General features: G+C 38.4%; 1 protein-coding gene across 2 annotated transcripts in view; it reads right to left on the bottom strand.

Annotated features, from left to right (window-relative positions):
- Positions 1-553: 553 nt before the first annotated feature.
- Positions 554-18,635, bottom strand: part of P3H2 (prolyl 3-hydroxylase 2) — a 268,946-nt gene continuing 250,864 nt past the window's right edge. For both annotated transcript variants that reach the window (XM_053710243.1, XM_053710244.1), the window contains exons 14-15: positions 6,904-7,044; positions 554-665 (exon numbers count right to left, since the gene is read on the bottom strand). In XM_053710243.1, the coding sequence (XP_053566218.1) occupies positions 561-665; positions 6,904-7,044 (246 nt within the window). In that variant the 3' untranslated portion in view covers positions 554-560. The remainder of the gene's footprint in view (positions 666-6,903; positions 7,045-18,635) is intronic.

Raw genomic sequence — 18,635 nt, 5'->3', positions numbered from 1 at the left:
TTTTATGTGAACAGTGAGTGCCTTTTTTGCTTGACTTGTGGATAACTTTTAAAGTGCACCCTGGCTGCTGCTAAAAACTGTTTGATGTGCTTGCTCTTTCTGGGATAATATATATATATATACATACACAAACATATATTTTCTATTTTTTTGCATATAATTTTGATGAAGACCTGAAAAACATATTGTCATCATTGACAGTACAGGTATATACTGTAACACATCAACACAGTAGCTAACAATCTGTATCATCAGTAGAGGCTGCAATTTGGTTATTGCAAAATAAAGTTAAACTATATTCTGATAAACACATAAATAAAATCACCAAACATAAAAAACAAGCATTAAATTACATTCCATCATAATGTTTTGTTACAAAAACAATACAAGTGTAACATTCAGAATAAAAAGACAAACACTTATATGGAACAAATCATTTTCTGAGCACTGTGTTTTCCATTTATCATTTAAATTACATATTTGTTTTGTACAAAAATAAATCCATTCTAATAAGATTATTAATAATTAATAAATACTTTTTTTAAAAAAATATATCCCTGTTATAGCTCATCCCTGGGGTTGATAGCCATTTCCTGTGCTCCTCCACCACCACCATGACTTTCTTTATCCAGTGTCCGTATAACTTCATCTGCCTGCAGCCGTTCCTGAAAAAAGAACAAATGCGTCATTTCTAACTAAACTGTGATTATACTGTATGTGTTTATATCAGAAATAAAAAGATCAATAGGCCATTGCTGGGAGACAGAATAACGATAAAACCTCAATATTGTAAAACACGTTAGAGCCGATTCTGTCTGATTTTAACTGGCAATTCAGAAGCCTTGTATGTGAAAATGTAGGGGAAAAAACCCCAAACAAAACAAAATTGAACTTCCATAACTATTTATTTTTCTATTGAGGCATGAAACATAGGCAGAACATCATCATATATATTAATTATAAATCATTACATATACAGCATTTTACTCACCCAGATCTCTCCCTAGCTGGGCATTCACCCTGCTTCTTCTTTGTGACACTCTATTTGTAGCTCTCTTAGAAATGGCATGACTACTGTCTGAGCTACACACTTTGGTGCTACATATCACATTCAAAATGAGCATTATAAAGGTATGTAATTCTTCCCCTCTGACACTTACCATAAGGGGCATATAATAAACTCCACCATTGCAATTCAGAGCCAAGGGGACATTCAAAGATTTGAGATCCCTCTCTGCTGTCCTGGACACAGATACTGTAAGATCAACATCAGCTGATATTATTGTCTGATGTTCTGATTATAGAGACAAATCATGATCGCTATCATTTGTAGGGGTCAGCTTTATCACAAAACTTTCTGTCAATTGCAAATTAATCCTGAATCCATGAATTCCTGTAGATTAGTCTTGATACTAGTGTATTGATCAGCCTCAAGAAAAGGAAGCAACGCTACACCTGTTCAACCACAACATTAAAAAACCCTCCTAATATCGTGTAGGTCCCCTTCATGCTACCAAAATAGCTCTGATGCATCAAGGTATGGACTCCACAAGACCTCTCAATGTGTCCTGTGGTATTTGGCACCAAGTTATTAGCAGCAGATCCTTTAAGTCCTCCATGGATCAGATTTGTTGTCCCATTAAAACCCACAGATGCTCAATCGCATTGAGATCTGGGGAATTTGGAGGCCAAGGCAACATTTTGAACTCGTTGTCATGATCCTCAAACTAGTCCTGAACATTTTTTGCAGTGTGCACTATCCTGCTGAAAGAGACCACTGCCATCAGAGAACATCATTGCCATGAAGGAGTGTACGTGGTCTGCAACAATCTCTAGGTAGGTGGTACATGTCAAAGTAACATCCACATGAATGTCAGGACCCAAGGTTTCCAAGGATAACATTGCCCAGAGCATAATAATGCCTCAGCCGGCCTGCCTTCTTCTCACATTGCAATCTGCTCCCATTTTTTCCCCAGGAAAATGACGCACATGCACCCGGCCATCCACCTGATCTAAAAGAAAATGTGATTCATCAGACCAGGCAACATTCTTCCATTGTTACATGGTCCAGTTCTGAAACTCACGTCACCATTGAAGGCTCTTTCAGTGGTGGACACTGGTCATCATGGGTACTCTGACCGGTCTGCGGCTACGCAGCGCCATAAGCAGCAAACTGTGATGCACTGTGTCTTCTTTAGATCATAGTCAGCATTCATTTTTTTCCAGCAATTTTAGCTATAGCAGCTCTTCTGTGTGATCAGACTAGACGGGCTAGCCTTTGCTCACCGCGTGCATCAATGAGCCTTGAGCGCCCATGACCCTGACGCCAGTTCACTGGTTGTCCTTCCTTGCACCACTTTTGGTAGGTACTAACCACTGCATACCGGGAACACCCCACAAGACTTGCTGTTTTGGAGAATCTCTGATCCAGTTGTCTAGCCATCACTATTTGTCCCTTGTCAAAGTCACTCAGATTTTTTCACTTGCCCATTTTTCCTGCTTCCAACACATGAAATTTCCTTTGCTGCCTTATATATCCCACCCCTTGACAGGTGCCATTGTAACAATATAATCATGTTATTCACTTCACCTCTCAGTGGTTTTAATTTTGTGGCTGATCAGTGTATGTTTCGGTTATGCAGGAATTGTAGCAGTATCATTTCACTTCTTACTATGTTTATGGGGGGAGATGTTGAAAGCCTACCTCCGTAATGGGCAACAGAAGGCCTCAGTATTCTGGATTGGTACAGCAGGTAGGACTTAAAGATTAACTAAGCAAATCGCACTGAGTTCATCATTACATATACTGAAGCTTTATGCCTTTGGAATCAATCAGAAGAAATGTCAGTAAATATATTGTAAGGTATAATCTTTTCATATACTGCCTCCAGTACTGCTGCCTATCATAGTTGCCACTTGGAAGCTTCCCCTAAACTCACACTATTGAAATATAAGGGGTCTGTAGACAGAAGTATGGTTGGCCTCATTAAGGTGGCATTACTAGTAAAGGGGAAACAATGATGATCCTACTTAGCTATGGTAAGTATATAAACTTTATGCCAACAATGATTCTAATAAATAATTTATCTTTCCATTGGGAGTCAAATTTTAGTAGTGTCAGGAATACCACTAACACTTCCCTGTTCAAGTTCACCCTCCCTATTACTGACTGCTAGTTGCCATCAGGTGGAGGGATTCCTTAAACAGGAGTGACTACAACAAAAGTATACTTGGAAACAACAGGTGCTGGAGATGCAAGAGTAGGAGGAAGAGCAAACGGCAAGCAAGGGAAGGTCATTAAACAATGCAAGGTCAGAGCAGGTGGCTAGCAAAGCAAGGTCATTAATCAATCCAAGGTCAGGATAGGTCAAGGTACGAACAGACTGAGAACAAGGAAAAAGCGCTAGATTGCTGGAACTTGGCCAAACTAACAAGCAATGCAAAGACGGTCTGACACTACTTATAAAGGCCAATGGGCAACAGGTGAGCAATGTGTATGGTTAAATGTATAACCGCATAAACAATTTATTCTATGAAGCCGACCACTCAGAAGGCGAAAAGCGCTTGCATGGGGATAGCGAATATTGGAACAAGAAAGAACACCTGCCACATTGCCAGGCCTGGAATTGTCTATGCAGCACATGAACACAACCAAGTAATCCCCACTTAGCCACACAAACAGACAACCAGATATATACACCGGACAGTGCCCCCTCCTAAAAGGTTGCTTCTGGACAACTCCCGGACAATCCAGATGAACAAAATGAAATACTAGAATGAGGGCATCTACATGCAGATGGTTCACATGCTCCAACATTACTGCAATGTTATTTAGTTGATGATAGTCAATACAAGGTTGTAGGGAACCATCCTTATTACCCACAAAAAAGATACGCCATCAGCAGAAGTTGAGGGGCTTATGAATACCCTTGCAAGGTTATCATCCAAATAAGCTTTAAAAAGTGGCCAATTCTGTCTCCGAAAGTGGGTAGATATGGCCATAGGTTATTGGTACTCCAGGAAGAATATTTATAGGGCAGTCATATGTCCAATGGAGAGGAAGAACTTTGGACTTTTTTTTTGCTGAACCTGAACACATATTGAAAAGACATATAAGCCTATGGGATCTGCTGCTCTTGTTAAGTAAAAGTAATTTCAGGAATAGAACCTTCAGTTAACATAGCATATTGTGCATGGCATTCAGAAAAAGGAAAATAAATGGTCCTGGATGCCCAATTTACCACTGGAATATGTAGATGAAGACAGGGTAGACCCAGTGCTAGTTCAAATATAGGTGACTGGACGAAAAAGAACTATAAGTATTTTGTATGCCCAGGTTGAATAACTTTAAGTAAAGAAACAGTTTGATGAGTAGCTGGTCCAGATTTTATGGAGGATCCATCTATAACCCATATAGGCACAGGAGTGGATTTAGACAGCTTTGTTATATGAAGTTGGATAGCAAATGTATTATCCATGAAGTAGCCTGTAGCTTCCAAGTCATGAATTGTTACTATGTGTATAAGTTGCTGATCCCACTGAAACTGATGTTGTAAGGAGAGGTCATGGCTGGAGCTGAGACTCACCAGAAGAGCAATGGCCTCTTAAAGGACAAGAGCGAATCAAGTGATTGGCAACACCACAGTACATACAAAGGTTCAGCATTTTCCTTCTAGCCTGTTCTTCAGCTGAAAGAGGTGCCCTGGCCGTACCAATCTCCATAGTTTCAGACATAGCTACTTATGCTAAAGGAATAGGAGGATGAAAATGTGGAGCCTGTCAAACAGGAGGCATTTTTTTGCACGTACATGTAGATTACATCTCTCTAGTCTGCGCTCTTGCATCTATTGGTTTAATATGTATGGCCAGCAAGGCAAAAGCTTCCAGAGAAGTAGGAGTCTCGACTTGAGCCAATTGATCTTTAATTGCTTCAGATAATCCAAAGTGAAATTGTTTCCAAATGGCTGCTTCATTCCAATCACATGAAGCAGACCGGCATCTAAACTCAGTCCTGTGGAAAATTACATTTCAGTTACCTTGCTATAGAAAGCGTAGATTAGTATCAGTAGTAAAGGTTAATTGAGGATCTTCATATAAGATATCTATGGTCCAAAAAAGGAATCCAAAGAAAGAAGACAGAGATAGTCAGTCTGCAGGAGCTGGTGGTTTTAGAAACTCAGTGGCATAGTTATGTGGTTTAAGTGAGAACAATAGCTGGCAGGATGTCTTAAAACTTCTATACCTAGCACGGTCCCCAGAAAAATTAGTTGGAAGAGATATATGTGGATCAGGTTTAAATGCAGTGAAAGAAGAGGTAGTTGTGGAAGTACTAGCTACAGGTATACTTCCAGTACTGTGGGTTGTAGCCGAAACACTTAGTTTTGCAGCTGAGAAAGGCCTCCCGGAGCCAGTTGGCTAAGCTCTGACATATGTTGTGCTAGCTCCTCCAATTGGGAGTCAACTCTTGTGGCCGCTAACATATTTCTGGCTTGTATGTAATGTCAGGAATGCCACTAACACTACCCTGTTCATGTTCACCCTCCCTATTCTTGGCCACTAGTCAGCATCAGGTGGAGGGATTCCTTAAACGGAAGTGACTGTGACAAAAGTATACTTGGAAACAACAGGGGCCAGAGAGGCAAGAGTCGAAAAGCAGACGGCAGGCAAGGGAAGGTCTTTAAACAATCCGAAGATAGGGCAGGCTAGGTACAAACAGACATAGAACAAGAAATAAGAGCTAGGTTGCTGGAAACTGGCCAAACAAACAAGCAACGCAAAGACCGACTGACACTACTTAGAAAGGCCAAATTGCGTGACTAGCAACAGGTGAGCAATGTGTATGTTTACCTGTATAATTGCACAAAAAAAGCATTCTATGACATGACCACTAGGAAGGCGAGAACCGCATGCATGCAAATAGTGAATATTGGAAAAAGAATAACACCTGCCACATTACCAGACTTGTAAATACATGCGTGCAGCACATAAACAAGAGCAAGTGATCCTGGCATATCTGTGTGACCCTGACAACCCTGACAACCAGAGACGGACACCTACCATCCCCACTTATTAACAACTATAGAGTATAAGGCTCTTAATTGTGATTGCAATTTGGTTTTAAATTTACTTTTATCTTAACTAAATGGAATAAAAGCCAAATTTCAAGTATCCATGCCATTTGTACATTCCAGATCCATGCAGTCCAACATAGAATGCTTTAAGTGTATTCATACCAGTTAATTACTTGTTAATATAGGTCATTGCTGGGTCAACATTATTTGATTAAGATATAAATCACACACATTATAATGTATCTTTAAATCTCCTGTAAAGTAAATTATTAAAATAAAAAAATAATTACATCTAGAACAATGTACACTGTAGAGTTGCGTTGGAGATAAAGATTCTCACTACAACCATACAGTATACAACAGTATGATAACATTCTAATCTTATAGACAAAGTATGGTTGGCCTTGTTAAAGGGACACTGTACCTACATTTTTTCTTTTGTAATTCAGAAAGAGCATGCAATTTTAACCAACTTTCTAATTTACTCCTATTATCAATTTTTCTTCGATCTCTTGCTATCATTATTTGAAAAAGAAGGCATCTAAGCTTTTTTTGGTTTCAGTACTCTGGACAGCACTTTTTTATTGGTGGATTAATTTATCCACCAATCAGCAAGGACAACCCAAGTTGTTCACCAAAAATGGGCCGGCATCTAAATTTACATTCTTGCATTTCAAACAAAGATACCAAGAGAATGAAGAAAATTTGATGATAGGAGTAAATTAGAAAGTTGCTTAAAATTTCATGCTCAATCTTAATCACAAAAGAAAAATTTTGGGTACAGTGTCCCTCTATTGCTATGTATCTGACAGAATATAAATTAATTACTCACCAGTTCTCTGTACATTGGATCTAATGTGAACCACAAGGCCACTGCACACCTCTGTCCATTGGTGACAGCTCTGACCCCATGAGGATTCTCTCCTCCTGAAGAAAACCCAACTAGACGACCACACTTGGGCTTAACGGAGGCCTGTAAACAAAAGGCAAAATGTGAGCTGTCACTCAGCTTGAAAGCATCCTACTCTGTAACAGGATGTGTTTCAATTTTAAAAGAATTTCTCTTCTATCCTTTATTCAAGCATGGCTCTTTCCTTGAGAGCATACTGAGGTAGGCTCAGGAGTGTGCATGTATCTTTTCTGGTATAATTTTTTTTATTAGGAATTACAGGGTTTATACATTATCATAGCAGACCATATACAATATCATAGCAGACCATATACAAAACGACAATATTTTAACAAAAAAAATCTTAACATTATTTAGTTTACATTGAGTTATACAGTCATATTAGTAGGTTCATCACATTCTACTTTTATATCTTCCATTAAATATAAGCTTGCACACAAAAGAAATATTCCTCATAACTTATTATAGCATAAGCTTACATATACTCCTAAGAGGCATATTGCTGCTGTGTTAAATATACGGTAGGAGTATTCAAACAATATAAACACAAAAAGATATAAAATAAAACATAACATAGTATAAACCACACTTGGTTGTTTATTGTCATTATACCCTGTTACTCTCTGTTTGAATCATAATAAAGAAATAGTGACGATAACTTCAACTACAAAAAATTAGGAAAAGGAGAAAAAATAAATAAAAAAATAAAAGGAATAAAAAAACAGAAATATCTCTCTACCTCTCTGTTCTCCTCCCCCCTCCAGCTATCTGTTTGCATGATTTGATTAAGATTACTTAGGAGTGTGCATGTATCTTGAGCACTATATTTATAACATTATTAAAGCATTGTAGCAAACTGCTAAAATATAGTTCTGGAGACACAAGCATGCTTCTGAGGCTACCTAGGTATGCTCCGGTGGAAAAGAGCTACGTTTTAACAAAGGATACCAATAATAAGTCAATGTTATAACAGAAGTAAATTGGAAAGTGTTTTTTATTGCACACTCTATCATGCACCCTCTAGAGCCCACTATGATCTCATCTAAATCATGAGAGATTCATTTTCACATTCATTCCAGTACTAATCACTTGTGAGACTGAAAATGCAAATGGTATTTGGTATGAAGTTTACTCAGTGAACTGAAGCTTTTTACTGCAACCACATTAAAATGAACCATTAACACTGTGTATCTATCCTGTGTGCTTCAGAAACTTCTCAACCAACCATAGCCTAACATCTAAAGCTTCATCATCATTATGCGGCTATGTCAATGTATGCAGGTCTCTGGGTAACTGTCGGCCAGATTACGAGTTTTGCGTTTTGAGCTGTGCGGTGCTATCGTGAAGTTTTTTCTCACCACTCACTTACCTACAGCGCTGGTATTACAGGTTTTTACAAACCCGGCGTTAAAAGACAAGAAGTGAGCTTAGAGCAAAATTGAGCTCCATACCGCACTCCAATACCAGCGCTGCTTAAGTCAGCGGTGAGCTGGTCATACGTGCTCGTGCATGATTTCCCCATAGACATCAATGGGGAGAGCCGTCTGAGAAAAAGTCTAACACCAGCCAAAAAGCAGCGTAAATCTCAGTAACGCAGCCCCATTGATTCCTATGGAGAAACTAAAGTTATGTTTACACCTAACACCCTAACATGAACCCCGAGTCTAAACACCCCTAATCTTACACTTATTAACCCCTAATCTGCCGCTCCAACATCACCGACACCTACATTATACTTATTAACCCCTAATCTGCTGCTTCGGACATCGCCACCACCTACATTATATTTATTAACCCCTAATCTGCTGCCCCCAACATCGCCAACACCTACATTATATTTATTAAGCCCTAATTTGCCGCCCCCAATGTCGCTGCAACCTACTTACATTTAGTAACCACTAATCTGCCACCCCCAACGTCGCAGACACTATTCTAAATTTATTAACCCCTAACACCCCCTAACTTAAATATAATTTAAATAAAATTACTATCATTATCTAAATTATTCCTATTTAAAACTAAATACTTACCTATAAAATAAACCCTAAGCTAGCTACAATATAACTAACAGTTACATTGTATCTACCTTAGGGTTTATTTTTATTTTACAGGCAAGTTTGTATTTATTTTAACTAGGTAGAATAGTTATTAAATAGATATTAACTATTTAATAACTACCTAATTAAAATAAATACAAATTTACATGTAAAATAAAACCTAAGTTACACTAACACCTAACACTACACTACAAATAAATACATTACCTACATTAAAAACAATTAAATTAAATTAGCTAAACCACAAACCCCCCCACTAAATTACAGAAAAAAAAACAAATTACAAGATATTTAAACTATTTACACCTAATCTAATAGCCCTATAAAAATAAAAAAAGCCCCCCCCCCCAAAATAAAAAAAACCCCTAGCCTAAACTAAACTGCCAATAGCACTTAAAAGGGCCTTTTGCGGGGCATTGCCCCAAAGTAATCAGCTCTTTTACCTGTAAAAAAAACAAAAAAAAAACAACAGTAAAACCCAGCACCCCCACAACCAACCCCCCAAATAAAATACTAACTAATAAAACCTAAGCTCCCCATTGCGCTGAAAAGGGCATTTGGATGGGCATTGCCCTTAAAAGGGCATTTAGCTCTTTTGCAGGCCCAAAACCCTAACCTAAAAAATAAACCCACCCAATACACCCTTTAAAAAATCCTAACACTAACCACCGAAGATTCACTTATCGGGAGAAGTCTTCATCCAAACAGCAAGATGTCCTCAATGAAGCCAGCAGAAGTGGTCCTCCAGACGGGCAGAAGTGATCCTCCAGATGGGCAGAAGTCTTCATCCAGACAGCATCTTCTATCTTCATCCTTCCGGCGCGGAGCAGCTCCATCTTCAAGACATCCGACGTGGAGCATCCTCTTCTTCCGACGTACTAACGACGAATGAAGGTACCTTTAAATGACGTCATCCAAGATGGCGTCCCTTTGATTCCGATTGGCTGATAGAATTCTATCAGCCAATCGGAATTAAGGTAGAAAAAATCCTATTAGCTGATTGGATCAGCCAATAAGATTGAGCTTGCATTCCATTGGCTGATTGGAACAGCCAATAGAATGCAAGCTCAATCCTATTGGCTGATTCAATCAGCCAATAGGAATCTAAGGGACGCCATCTTGGATGACGTCACTTAAAGGTACCTTCATTCGGCGTTAGTCCGTCGGAAGAAGAGGATGCTCTGCGTCGGATGTCTTGAAGATGGATCCGCTCCACGCCAGAAGGATGAAGATAGAAGATGCCGTCTGGATGAAGACTTCTGCCCATCTGGAGGACCACGTCTGCCCGTCTGGAGGACCACTTCTGCCGGCTTTGTTGAGAACATCTTGCCGCTTGGATGAAGGCTTCTCCCGGTAAGTGAATCTTCGGGGGTTAGTGTTAGGATTTTTTTAAGGGTGTATTGGGTGGGTTTATTTTTTAGGTTAGAGCTTTGGGCCTGCAATAGAGCTAAATGCCCTTTTAAGGGCAATGCCCATCCAAATGCCCTTATCAGGGCAATGGGGAGCTTAGGTTTTTTTAGTCAGGCTTTTATTTGGGGGGTTGGTTGTGTGGGTGGTGGGTTTTAATGTTGGGGGGATGTTTTTATTTTATTTTTACAGGTAAAAGAGCTGATTTCTTTGGGGCAATGCCCCGCAAAAGCCCCTTTTAAGGGCTATTGATAGTTTAGTTTAGGCTAGGAGTTTTTTTTATTTTGGGGTGGCTTTTTTTATTTTGATAGGGCTAGTAGATTAGGTGTAATTAGTTTAAATATCTTGTAATTTGTTTTCTGTAATTTAGTATTTTTTTTGTGATTTAGCTAATTTAATTTAATTTATTTAATTGTATTTAATGTAGGTAAATTATTTAATTGTAGTGTAGTGTTAGTGTAACTTAGGTTAGGTTTTATTTTACACGTAAATTTGTATTTATTTTAGTTAGGTAGTTATTAAATAGTTATTAACTATTTAATAACTATTCTACCTAGCTAAAATAAATACAAACTTGCCTGTAAAATAAAAATAAACCCTAAGCTAGATACAATGTAACTATTAGTTATATTGTAGCTATCTTAGGGTTTATTTTATAGGTAAGTATTTAGTTTTAAATAGGAATAATTTAGTTAATGATAGCAATTTTATTTAGATTTATTTAAATTATATTTAAGTTGGGGAGTTTTAGGGTTAGGGTTAGACTTAGGTTTAAAGGGTTAATAAATTTAGAATAGTGGCGGTGACGTTGGGGGCGGCAGATTAGGGGTTAATAAATGTAGGTAGGTGGCTGCGATGTTGGGGACAGCAGATTAGGGGTTAATAAATATAATGTAGGTGGCGGCGATTTCCGGAGCAGAAGATTAGGGGTTAATAAGTATAATGTAGGTGGCGGCGATGTTGGGGCAGCAGATTAGGGGTTAATAATATTTAACTAGTGTTTGCAAGGCGGGAGTGCGGTGGTTCAGGGGTTAATATGTTTATTCTAGTGGCGGCGATGTCCAGAGCGGCAGATTAGGGGATACATTTTTTTTTATAGTGTTTGCGATGCGGAAGGGCCTTGGTTTAGGGGTTAATAGGTAGTTTATGGGTGTTAGTGTACTTTTTAGCACTTTAGTTATGAGTTTTTTGCTACGGCGTTGTAGTGTAAAACTCATAACTACTGACTTTAGAATGCGTTACAAATCTTGGAGGTAGAGGGTGTACCGCTCACTTTTTGGCCTCCCAGGACAAACTCGTAATACCAGCGCTATGGAAGTCCCATAGAAAAAAGGGTTTACAAACTTTATGTAAGTCGGTTTGCAGTAAGGCCAAAGAAGTGTGCGGTGCCCCTAAACCTGCAAGACTCGTAATAGTAGCGGTAGTGAAAAAGCAGCGTTAGGACCTGTTAACGCTGCTTTTTCGGCTTACCGCAAAACTCGTAATCTAGCTGTGTGTGTCTAATTCCTGTAAAGGTGTTAAACATATAAATTCCTGCTCGGAAGCTGCAAAGCACTGTTATGGCTCAGCAGTATTGGGTCAGTTAGCCAATCAGGTGCAGGATATGCAAGTAGTTATCAATTGCTGACTATGTATTATTTAGGAATGGCTCAGGGACACAGTACTGTATATTTTTCCCTTAATGTGTTCCTAGTGATTTGTTATATTGGCTGCATAGTATTAAATGTATTAGAATTTTTTCCTTTAAGTGTGTTTTTGTATCTGAAATATCTCAATAGGGAAATAGCTGTTTTTGATCATTGAACACCTGATCCATAATTAAGAGATCTTTCTGCAGGCTGAACTAATTTGAATGGGCGTGCCCTAGAGAATAATGGGTGATGGTTTAAATGACTAAAACCAACAATTTCAAACACAAACATAAACCTGATGGACCAATTTTCCATACATGTAAAACTTTGTAGTTGGAAACACATGAAGAAGAAATATATTTTACATCGTCTTTTTTAAATGTGCATTTAATCTCTTTACAGACGTATAACATATAGTTACCAATAGACATGTGCAACGCTAAAAAAATTGTTTAGTTTCGTTTTCATTAGTTAAATAAATCATTTTGTTTTGGCAAATTAGTTATGTAAAGTTAAATCGTTTTTTCGGATCCATTCTTTATTCATATCCATTATTCTATTCTGAATTTTAGAATAGAATAATGCATATGAATAAAAATTTATCCGAAAAAACGATTTAACTTAACATAACTAATTTGCTGAAACAAAATTATTTAAAACCGCCGCCATCCACATCGCTGCCACTAAATAAAGCTATTAACCCCTAAACCGCCGCCCCCCACATAGTCAACACTAACTAACCTATTTACTCCTAAACCGCCGTTCCCAAACATCACAGACACTAACTAAACCTATTAACCCCTAAACCGCAGAACCCGACATCGCTGAAACTAACTGAACCTATTAAACCCAAAACTGCAGTTCCCCGACATCGCCGACACTAACTAAACCTATTAACCCCTAAACCGCCGTTCCCAAACGTAGCCAACACTAACTAAACCTATTAACCCCAAAAACCGCAGTTCCCCGACATTGCCGACACTAACTGAAACACTAACTAAACCTATTAACTCCTAAACCGCCATACACCCACAAGGCCAACACTAACTAAACCTATTAACCCCTACACCGCCGGCTCCCACATTGCAACAACCTAAATTAAACTATATTAACCCCTTAATCTAACACCCTCTAACTTTAACATAATTATAATAGACCTAAATTAAAGTTACAATTATTAACTAACTACCTATTTAAAAATAAATACAAACTTACCTGTGAAATAAAAATAAAACCTAAGCTTACACTAATAAAACCTAACATTACTAAAAATAAAAAACCTAACATTAATAAAAATAAAAAAAACTAAGATTACTAAAAAATTAAAACTACAATTACAAAAAATAAGCTGAATGCCCTTTTAAGTGCAGTTAAAGAGCTGAATGCCCTTTTGTTTGCAAAAGAGCTGTTAACTTTAGGCCAATGCCTACAAGAAGACCTTTTAAGGGCCTTCGGTAGTTTATTATAAATTAGGGTTTTTTATTTTTGGGTGTTTTTTTTTAAACTTGTTAACTCTTAAACGCTGTTTCCAAACATCACAGACACTAACTAAACATATTAACCCCTAAACCGCCATTCCCAAACGTAGACAACACTAACTAAACCTATTAACCCCAAAAACCGCAGTTCCCCGACATCGCTGTCACTAACTGAAACACTAACAAAACTTTTTAACCCCTAAACCACCATACACCCACAAGGCCAACACTAACTAAACCTATTAACCCCTACACCGCCGACCCCCACATTGCAACAACCTAAATTAAACTATATTAATCCCTTAATCTAACACCCCCTAACTTTTACATAAAATAGACCTAAATTAAAGTTACAATTATTAACTAACTACCTATTTAAAAATAAATACAAACTTACCTGTGAAATAAAAATAAAACCTAAGCTAGCTACAATATAACTATTTACTAACTACCTAGTTAAAGTAAATACAAACTTACCTGTGAAATAAAAATAAAACCTAAGATTACACTAATAAAACCTAACATTACTAAAAATAAAAAAAACCTAACATTACTAAAAAATTAAAACTACAATTACAAAAAATAATAAACACTAAAATTACAAAAAAAATTATCTAAAAAAATTTAAATTTATTCTTATTCTAATACCCCGTTTAAAAAAAAACCCTAAAAAAACAAAAAACAGACCTAATTTATAATAAACTACCAATGGCCCTTAAAAGGGCCTTTTGTAGGGCATTGCCCTAAAGTTAACCGCTCTTTTACCTGTAAAAAAAACAAAAAAACCCCAACAGTAAAACCCACCACCCACAAAACCAACCCCCCAAATAAAATACTAACTAATAAAACCTAAGCTCCCCATTGCGCTGAAAAGGGCATTTGGATGGGCATTGCTCTTAAAAGGGCATTCAGCTCTTTTTTGGCCCATCAAAATAAGAAAAGCCCTAATCTAATAAAAACAAACCCAAAAAAAACCCCTAACACTAACCCCAAAATCGGTACTCACAGTTGCTGAAGTCCGGCGAACGATCTTCATCCCAGCTGTGAAGCATCTTCATCCAGGCGGCTCTATCTTCATCCATCGCGGGACCAGCATCTTCTTCATCCCTGCAGAGGCGGAGCGGTCGGTGCGCGGAGGCAGAGGTCCATCGGTCTGACATGGAGGTCATCTTCATGTGATCGTCTGCCGCACACTGAGGATTTAATGCAAGGTAGCCCTTTTATATTGGGGCACCGTTGCATTCCTATTGGCTGAATTTTTTTTTTTTATTTTTTTTTAACAGAACTTTTTTATTGAGATTGTTAACAAATATACAATTTAACATACGTCCATCTACAACATCGAAAAGATACATAGTACATAATACAGGAGGGTGGATAATGTAAATAATTGAATATACAATATGTAAGCTGCTGGTAAGCTTGGTTTAATAATAGCAGGAAAGAAAATTAGCTGTAAAATAAGAGGTTAACAGGCGTGTCTTATGAGATGGCAAGCTATAATTTTGTTCTAGGACGTAATAGCAGCAAGAGGGTTTTGGATTATAAATTTTCTAAACACCTATCTGTTCGATATTCCAAGGCTCCGTCAGCAAATGTGTAGATGAACTTAGCTATATAAAATCTCATTTTTTTTAATAGGGTAAAGGATAAATAAGAAATAGCATGAAAAACTTTGGGGGGCAGTCAGCGGACAGGAGCCGCTCTAAAGATAAGGGGAGGGGGTGGGGGCGTGTCTGGGAAGTTTGATGATATGGTATTAAAGGGTGTCAAGAACAGGAAAAGTTCAAAGAGGGTATATACTCCCGTGATCTGGGAGGGGAACACCAAGGATCTCACAACTGAAGTTTGGGGATTAAAATGTAAGCAGATGATAAAGGATGGCCTTATAAAACTGTCAAATTAAATAGTAACCCTGAAGAGGTTTATAGTGAGGAATTAATAACCATGTAGTGTGTGACCATGTAGAGCCGTAATGCCCACCACAACTTTGTTAAGAGGTACCCCATGTGCTAGCAGGTGGAGTGGGGTTACATTAGTTAAATATGTCTCTGAGTAAGTATAACCTGGGATGTAGTAAGCATAAGATAAAATATATGATCTTCATTGGGTGCTTATGAAGTGGGTGTACATAAAGTTAACTACATGGGTGTAATAGGTTTTCTGGGTGTCTTGTATAGTTGATTATTTCCCACCTTTCACTATGTATCCATACGGTTCCCTATATCCAGGAGGGTCTCCAAAGGCTAGGTACTGCAAACCAGCAAGATTATACAGAGGAGTATACTATATAGCAAAGAGTCTACTCTAGAAGGGGTATACTAACAGTTACAGCTACATATTCCATGTTAACACCCTTATAATTATGGGCAAAGCATAATAAGACCATCACATCTGTATTATTCAAACAGCTGGGGGTATCTAAGACTACATGCTGACTGGATAGTTAACACAGAGCCTGTGCCACATGAAGAGGTAATAGTAGAGAACTGATCACGCCCCTATAATTTAAAATATTATGAAAGGGAGACACAGCGATCTTAGGGTCAATATTGTGTGTGAAGGAGGGAGTTCATCTTACATTACAACACCTAAAAAGGGTATAGACCCAGATATATAGGAGATCCAAAGACCTTAATGTGCAAAAGCCAAATATAATATACTTTTAATGTCAAGCCTGTTTTGGTTAGTATGATAATAATCGAAGTGTCTTGTGAGTATGCGTTGCGTGAGGTGCTGATGAACAGTTTAGTTGGAGGAGTGGGAATCACCCTACCATGCTGTAGTATAATAAGTAAGAGATACTTTAAGATAAATTAGATATAAACTCTATCTACCTGACTTGCTCATTAGATTCTGAAGGCTATTAAATGCGTGATGTATATTTCCCTTCACACCGAGAAAAATTAGAGGAATATATATGCTAGGATCTGATATTTGTTCAGTATGTGACCGTGTGTGTAGAACTATTATTCAAATGAGTGCTGTGATGGCCTCAATAGTATATCAGCCCCTATATATCATTAAGAGAACCCAGTCACCACCCGTGGCATGCAAATACAAATACGTGACCTCACAAGCTTAGTTTGTTCTCTGGATGCTACATACTATTGTGTCTGTCTCCTAAAATAAAGCAAAAGAGTCATCCACAGGGTATGAGTCACTACTGACAGATAAACAGCTTTGAGACTGCGATAATTATGAGTGAGGCATAACATACATCCAACAGGTTTAGATTGTTGAAGACATAACAGTATAAGAGACCACTTGCAGGCAAAATGATTAACTCAGAGCTTGTAGGGAGTAAATAAATAACAGTAGAGGTGAGCAATCATTAGGTAAATAATCTCCCCATAGCAAAGGAAAACATTTACTCTTGTGGTAAGGAGTGGAGTGCTAAAACATTTCTCAGGGTTAGGTTAGTGTGGGCAACATCACATAGGGAGATGAATGTCAATGGAGTTTCTCCAACAGTGAACTATGGCTATAATATAACTACTAACTGTAACAGCTATAAACACATAGGTATACCAGAGTAAAATAAAGTCTCAGACCGGATGTCTTCTTATAACTGCAACCCATATATGTGAAGACCGATGTAAAATAAATTAAATTAAGAGTCCTTATAAACATATCGAACTGTGAGTACATCAAAGTCTGACACTGATCTAATCAGACGAGACCTCACCATAATCTTATAGTTACCGGTGTCAGCCGACACCAGTTTTGAGTAGCGATATCCCCATAAACATGACTTTGTGCAGAAGACTGTGACTTGTTAGGATTAGGGAGCAGGCAGTTCCAAGTCTCTCGATCAAGGGCAGAAGATAGGTGTTAAGGGTGCCGGGCAATACGTCTCTTGTAAGTGTTGCCTGAGATACCGGAGTTAAAGAGTGCTTTACCACCAATGTTAGTTCAATGATCAGGGGTCCTTCTGCCAGGCCATCACCGGGTCGACCGGCCGCATCAAACCCGGCAACGGCCTCACTCTGCGCATGTTGAGTAATCCTTGCTCTACCTGCATTACTATGCTGTGGCGGATCAGGGGAGATTTGAGGTTCTTGCAGCACCGTTTCAGAGAGGTATGGGGCATCTCCATGTTGTTGTCCTGAGTACTGTGTCTCCTCTCCGCTGCTTGGTGTCTCATCCCAGCTAGGTAGTAGTGCCTGGTCTCGCCCGACGGATCGGCATATAGCAGTGAGGTCTGCAAATCCTCTGTCCATCTTGGATTCAAAGATCTCAAGCAGGGCCTGCATGTTTATGTATAAGATCTCCATAATGGAATAGCGAGGGGTGGGGTGCAGTTGTGATAGTCTCTGTATCAAGTGTTGCAAGATGGCCGCTGCTCAGGGCCTCAACTGGTCTATTCGGAGCTCCTGGGTCATAAATACAGTAAAATAAGTTTTCCTTCTGAGTGTTGAAGGTCAGCGTTCAGGTCTGCTGTAGTTCTTCCCAAAGTTTGCTGTCTTTGTCTGTTATAAATCGGCTATTTCAGGCAGGATCACCAGGAGCTCCTAAAAATGCGACTACACACAGTGAGTGCTCAGACACGCCCCCAATAACTGGCTGAAAATTTTAAATCCACCGACCGATCCGTCTCCGCTGGGATGAAGCTAGAAGATGCCGGTCCCGCGATGGATATAGATGGGGCCGTCTGGATGAAGATGCTTTGCCGCTGGGATGAAGATCTTTTTAGTTTTTTTTTTTTTTTTTGCTTTTTTGGGGTGTTTATCTTTTTTTAGATTAGGGCTTTTTATATTTTAATGGCCGAAAATAGAGCTGAATGCCCTTTTAAGTGCAGTTAAAGAGCTGGATGCCCTATTAAGTGTAGTTAAAGAGCTGAATGCCCTTTTAAGTGTAGTTAAAGAGCTGAATGCCCTTTTAAGTGTAGTTAAAGAGCTGAATGCCCTTTTGTTTGCAAAAGAGCTGTTAACTTGAGGGCAATGCCTACAAAAAGACCTTTTAAGGGCCCTTGATAGTTTATTATAAATTAGAGTTTTTTATTTTGGGGTGTTTTTTTGGTTTTTTTTTTAAAACGGGGTATTAGAATAGGAATAATTTTTATTATTTTGGATAATTTC

The sequence above is a fragment of the Bombina bombina genome, chromosome 4 (genome assembly GCF_027579735.1).
Source record: "Bombina bombina isolate aBomBom1 chromosome 4, aBomBom1.pri, whole genome shotgun sequence".
NCBI lineage: Eukaryota > Metazoa > Chordata > Amphibia > Anura > Bombinatoridae > Bombina > Bombina bombina.
The sequence above is the reverse complement of the archived record's forward strand: the minus strand, read 5'-3'. Positions and strand labels throughout refer to the sequence as shown.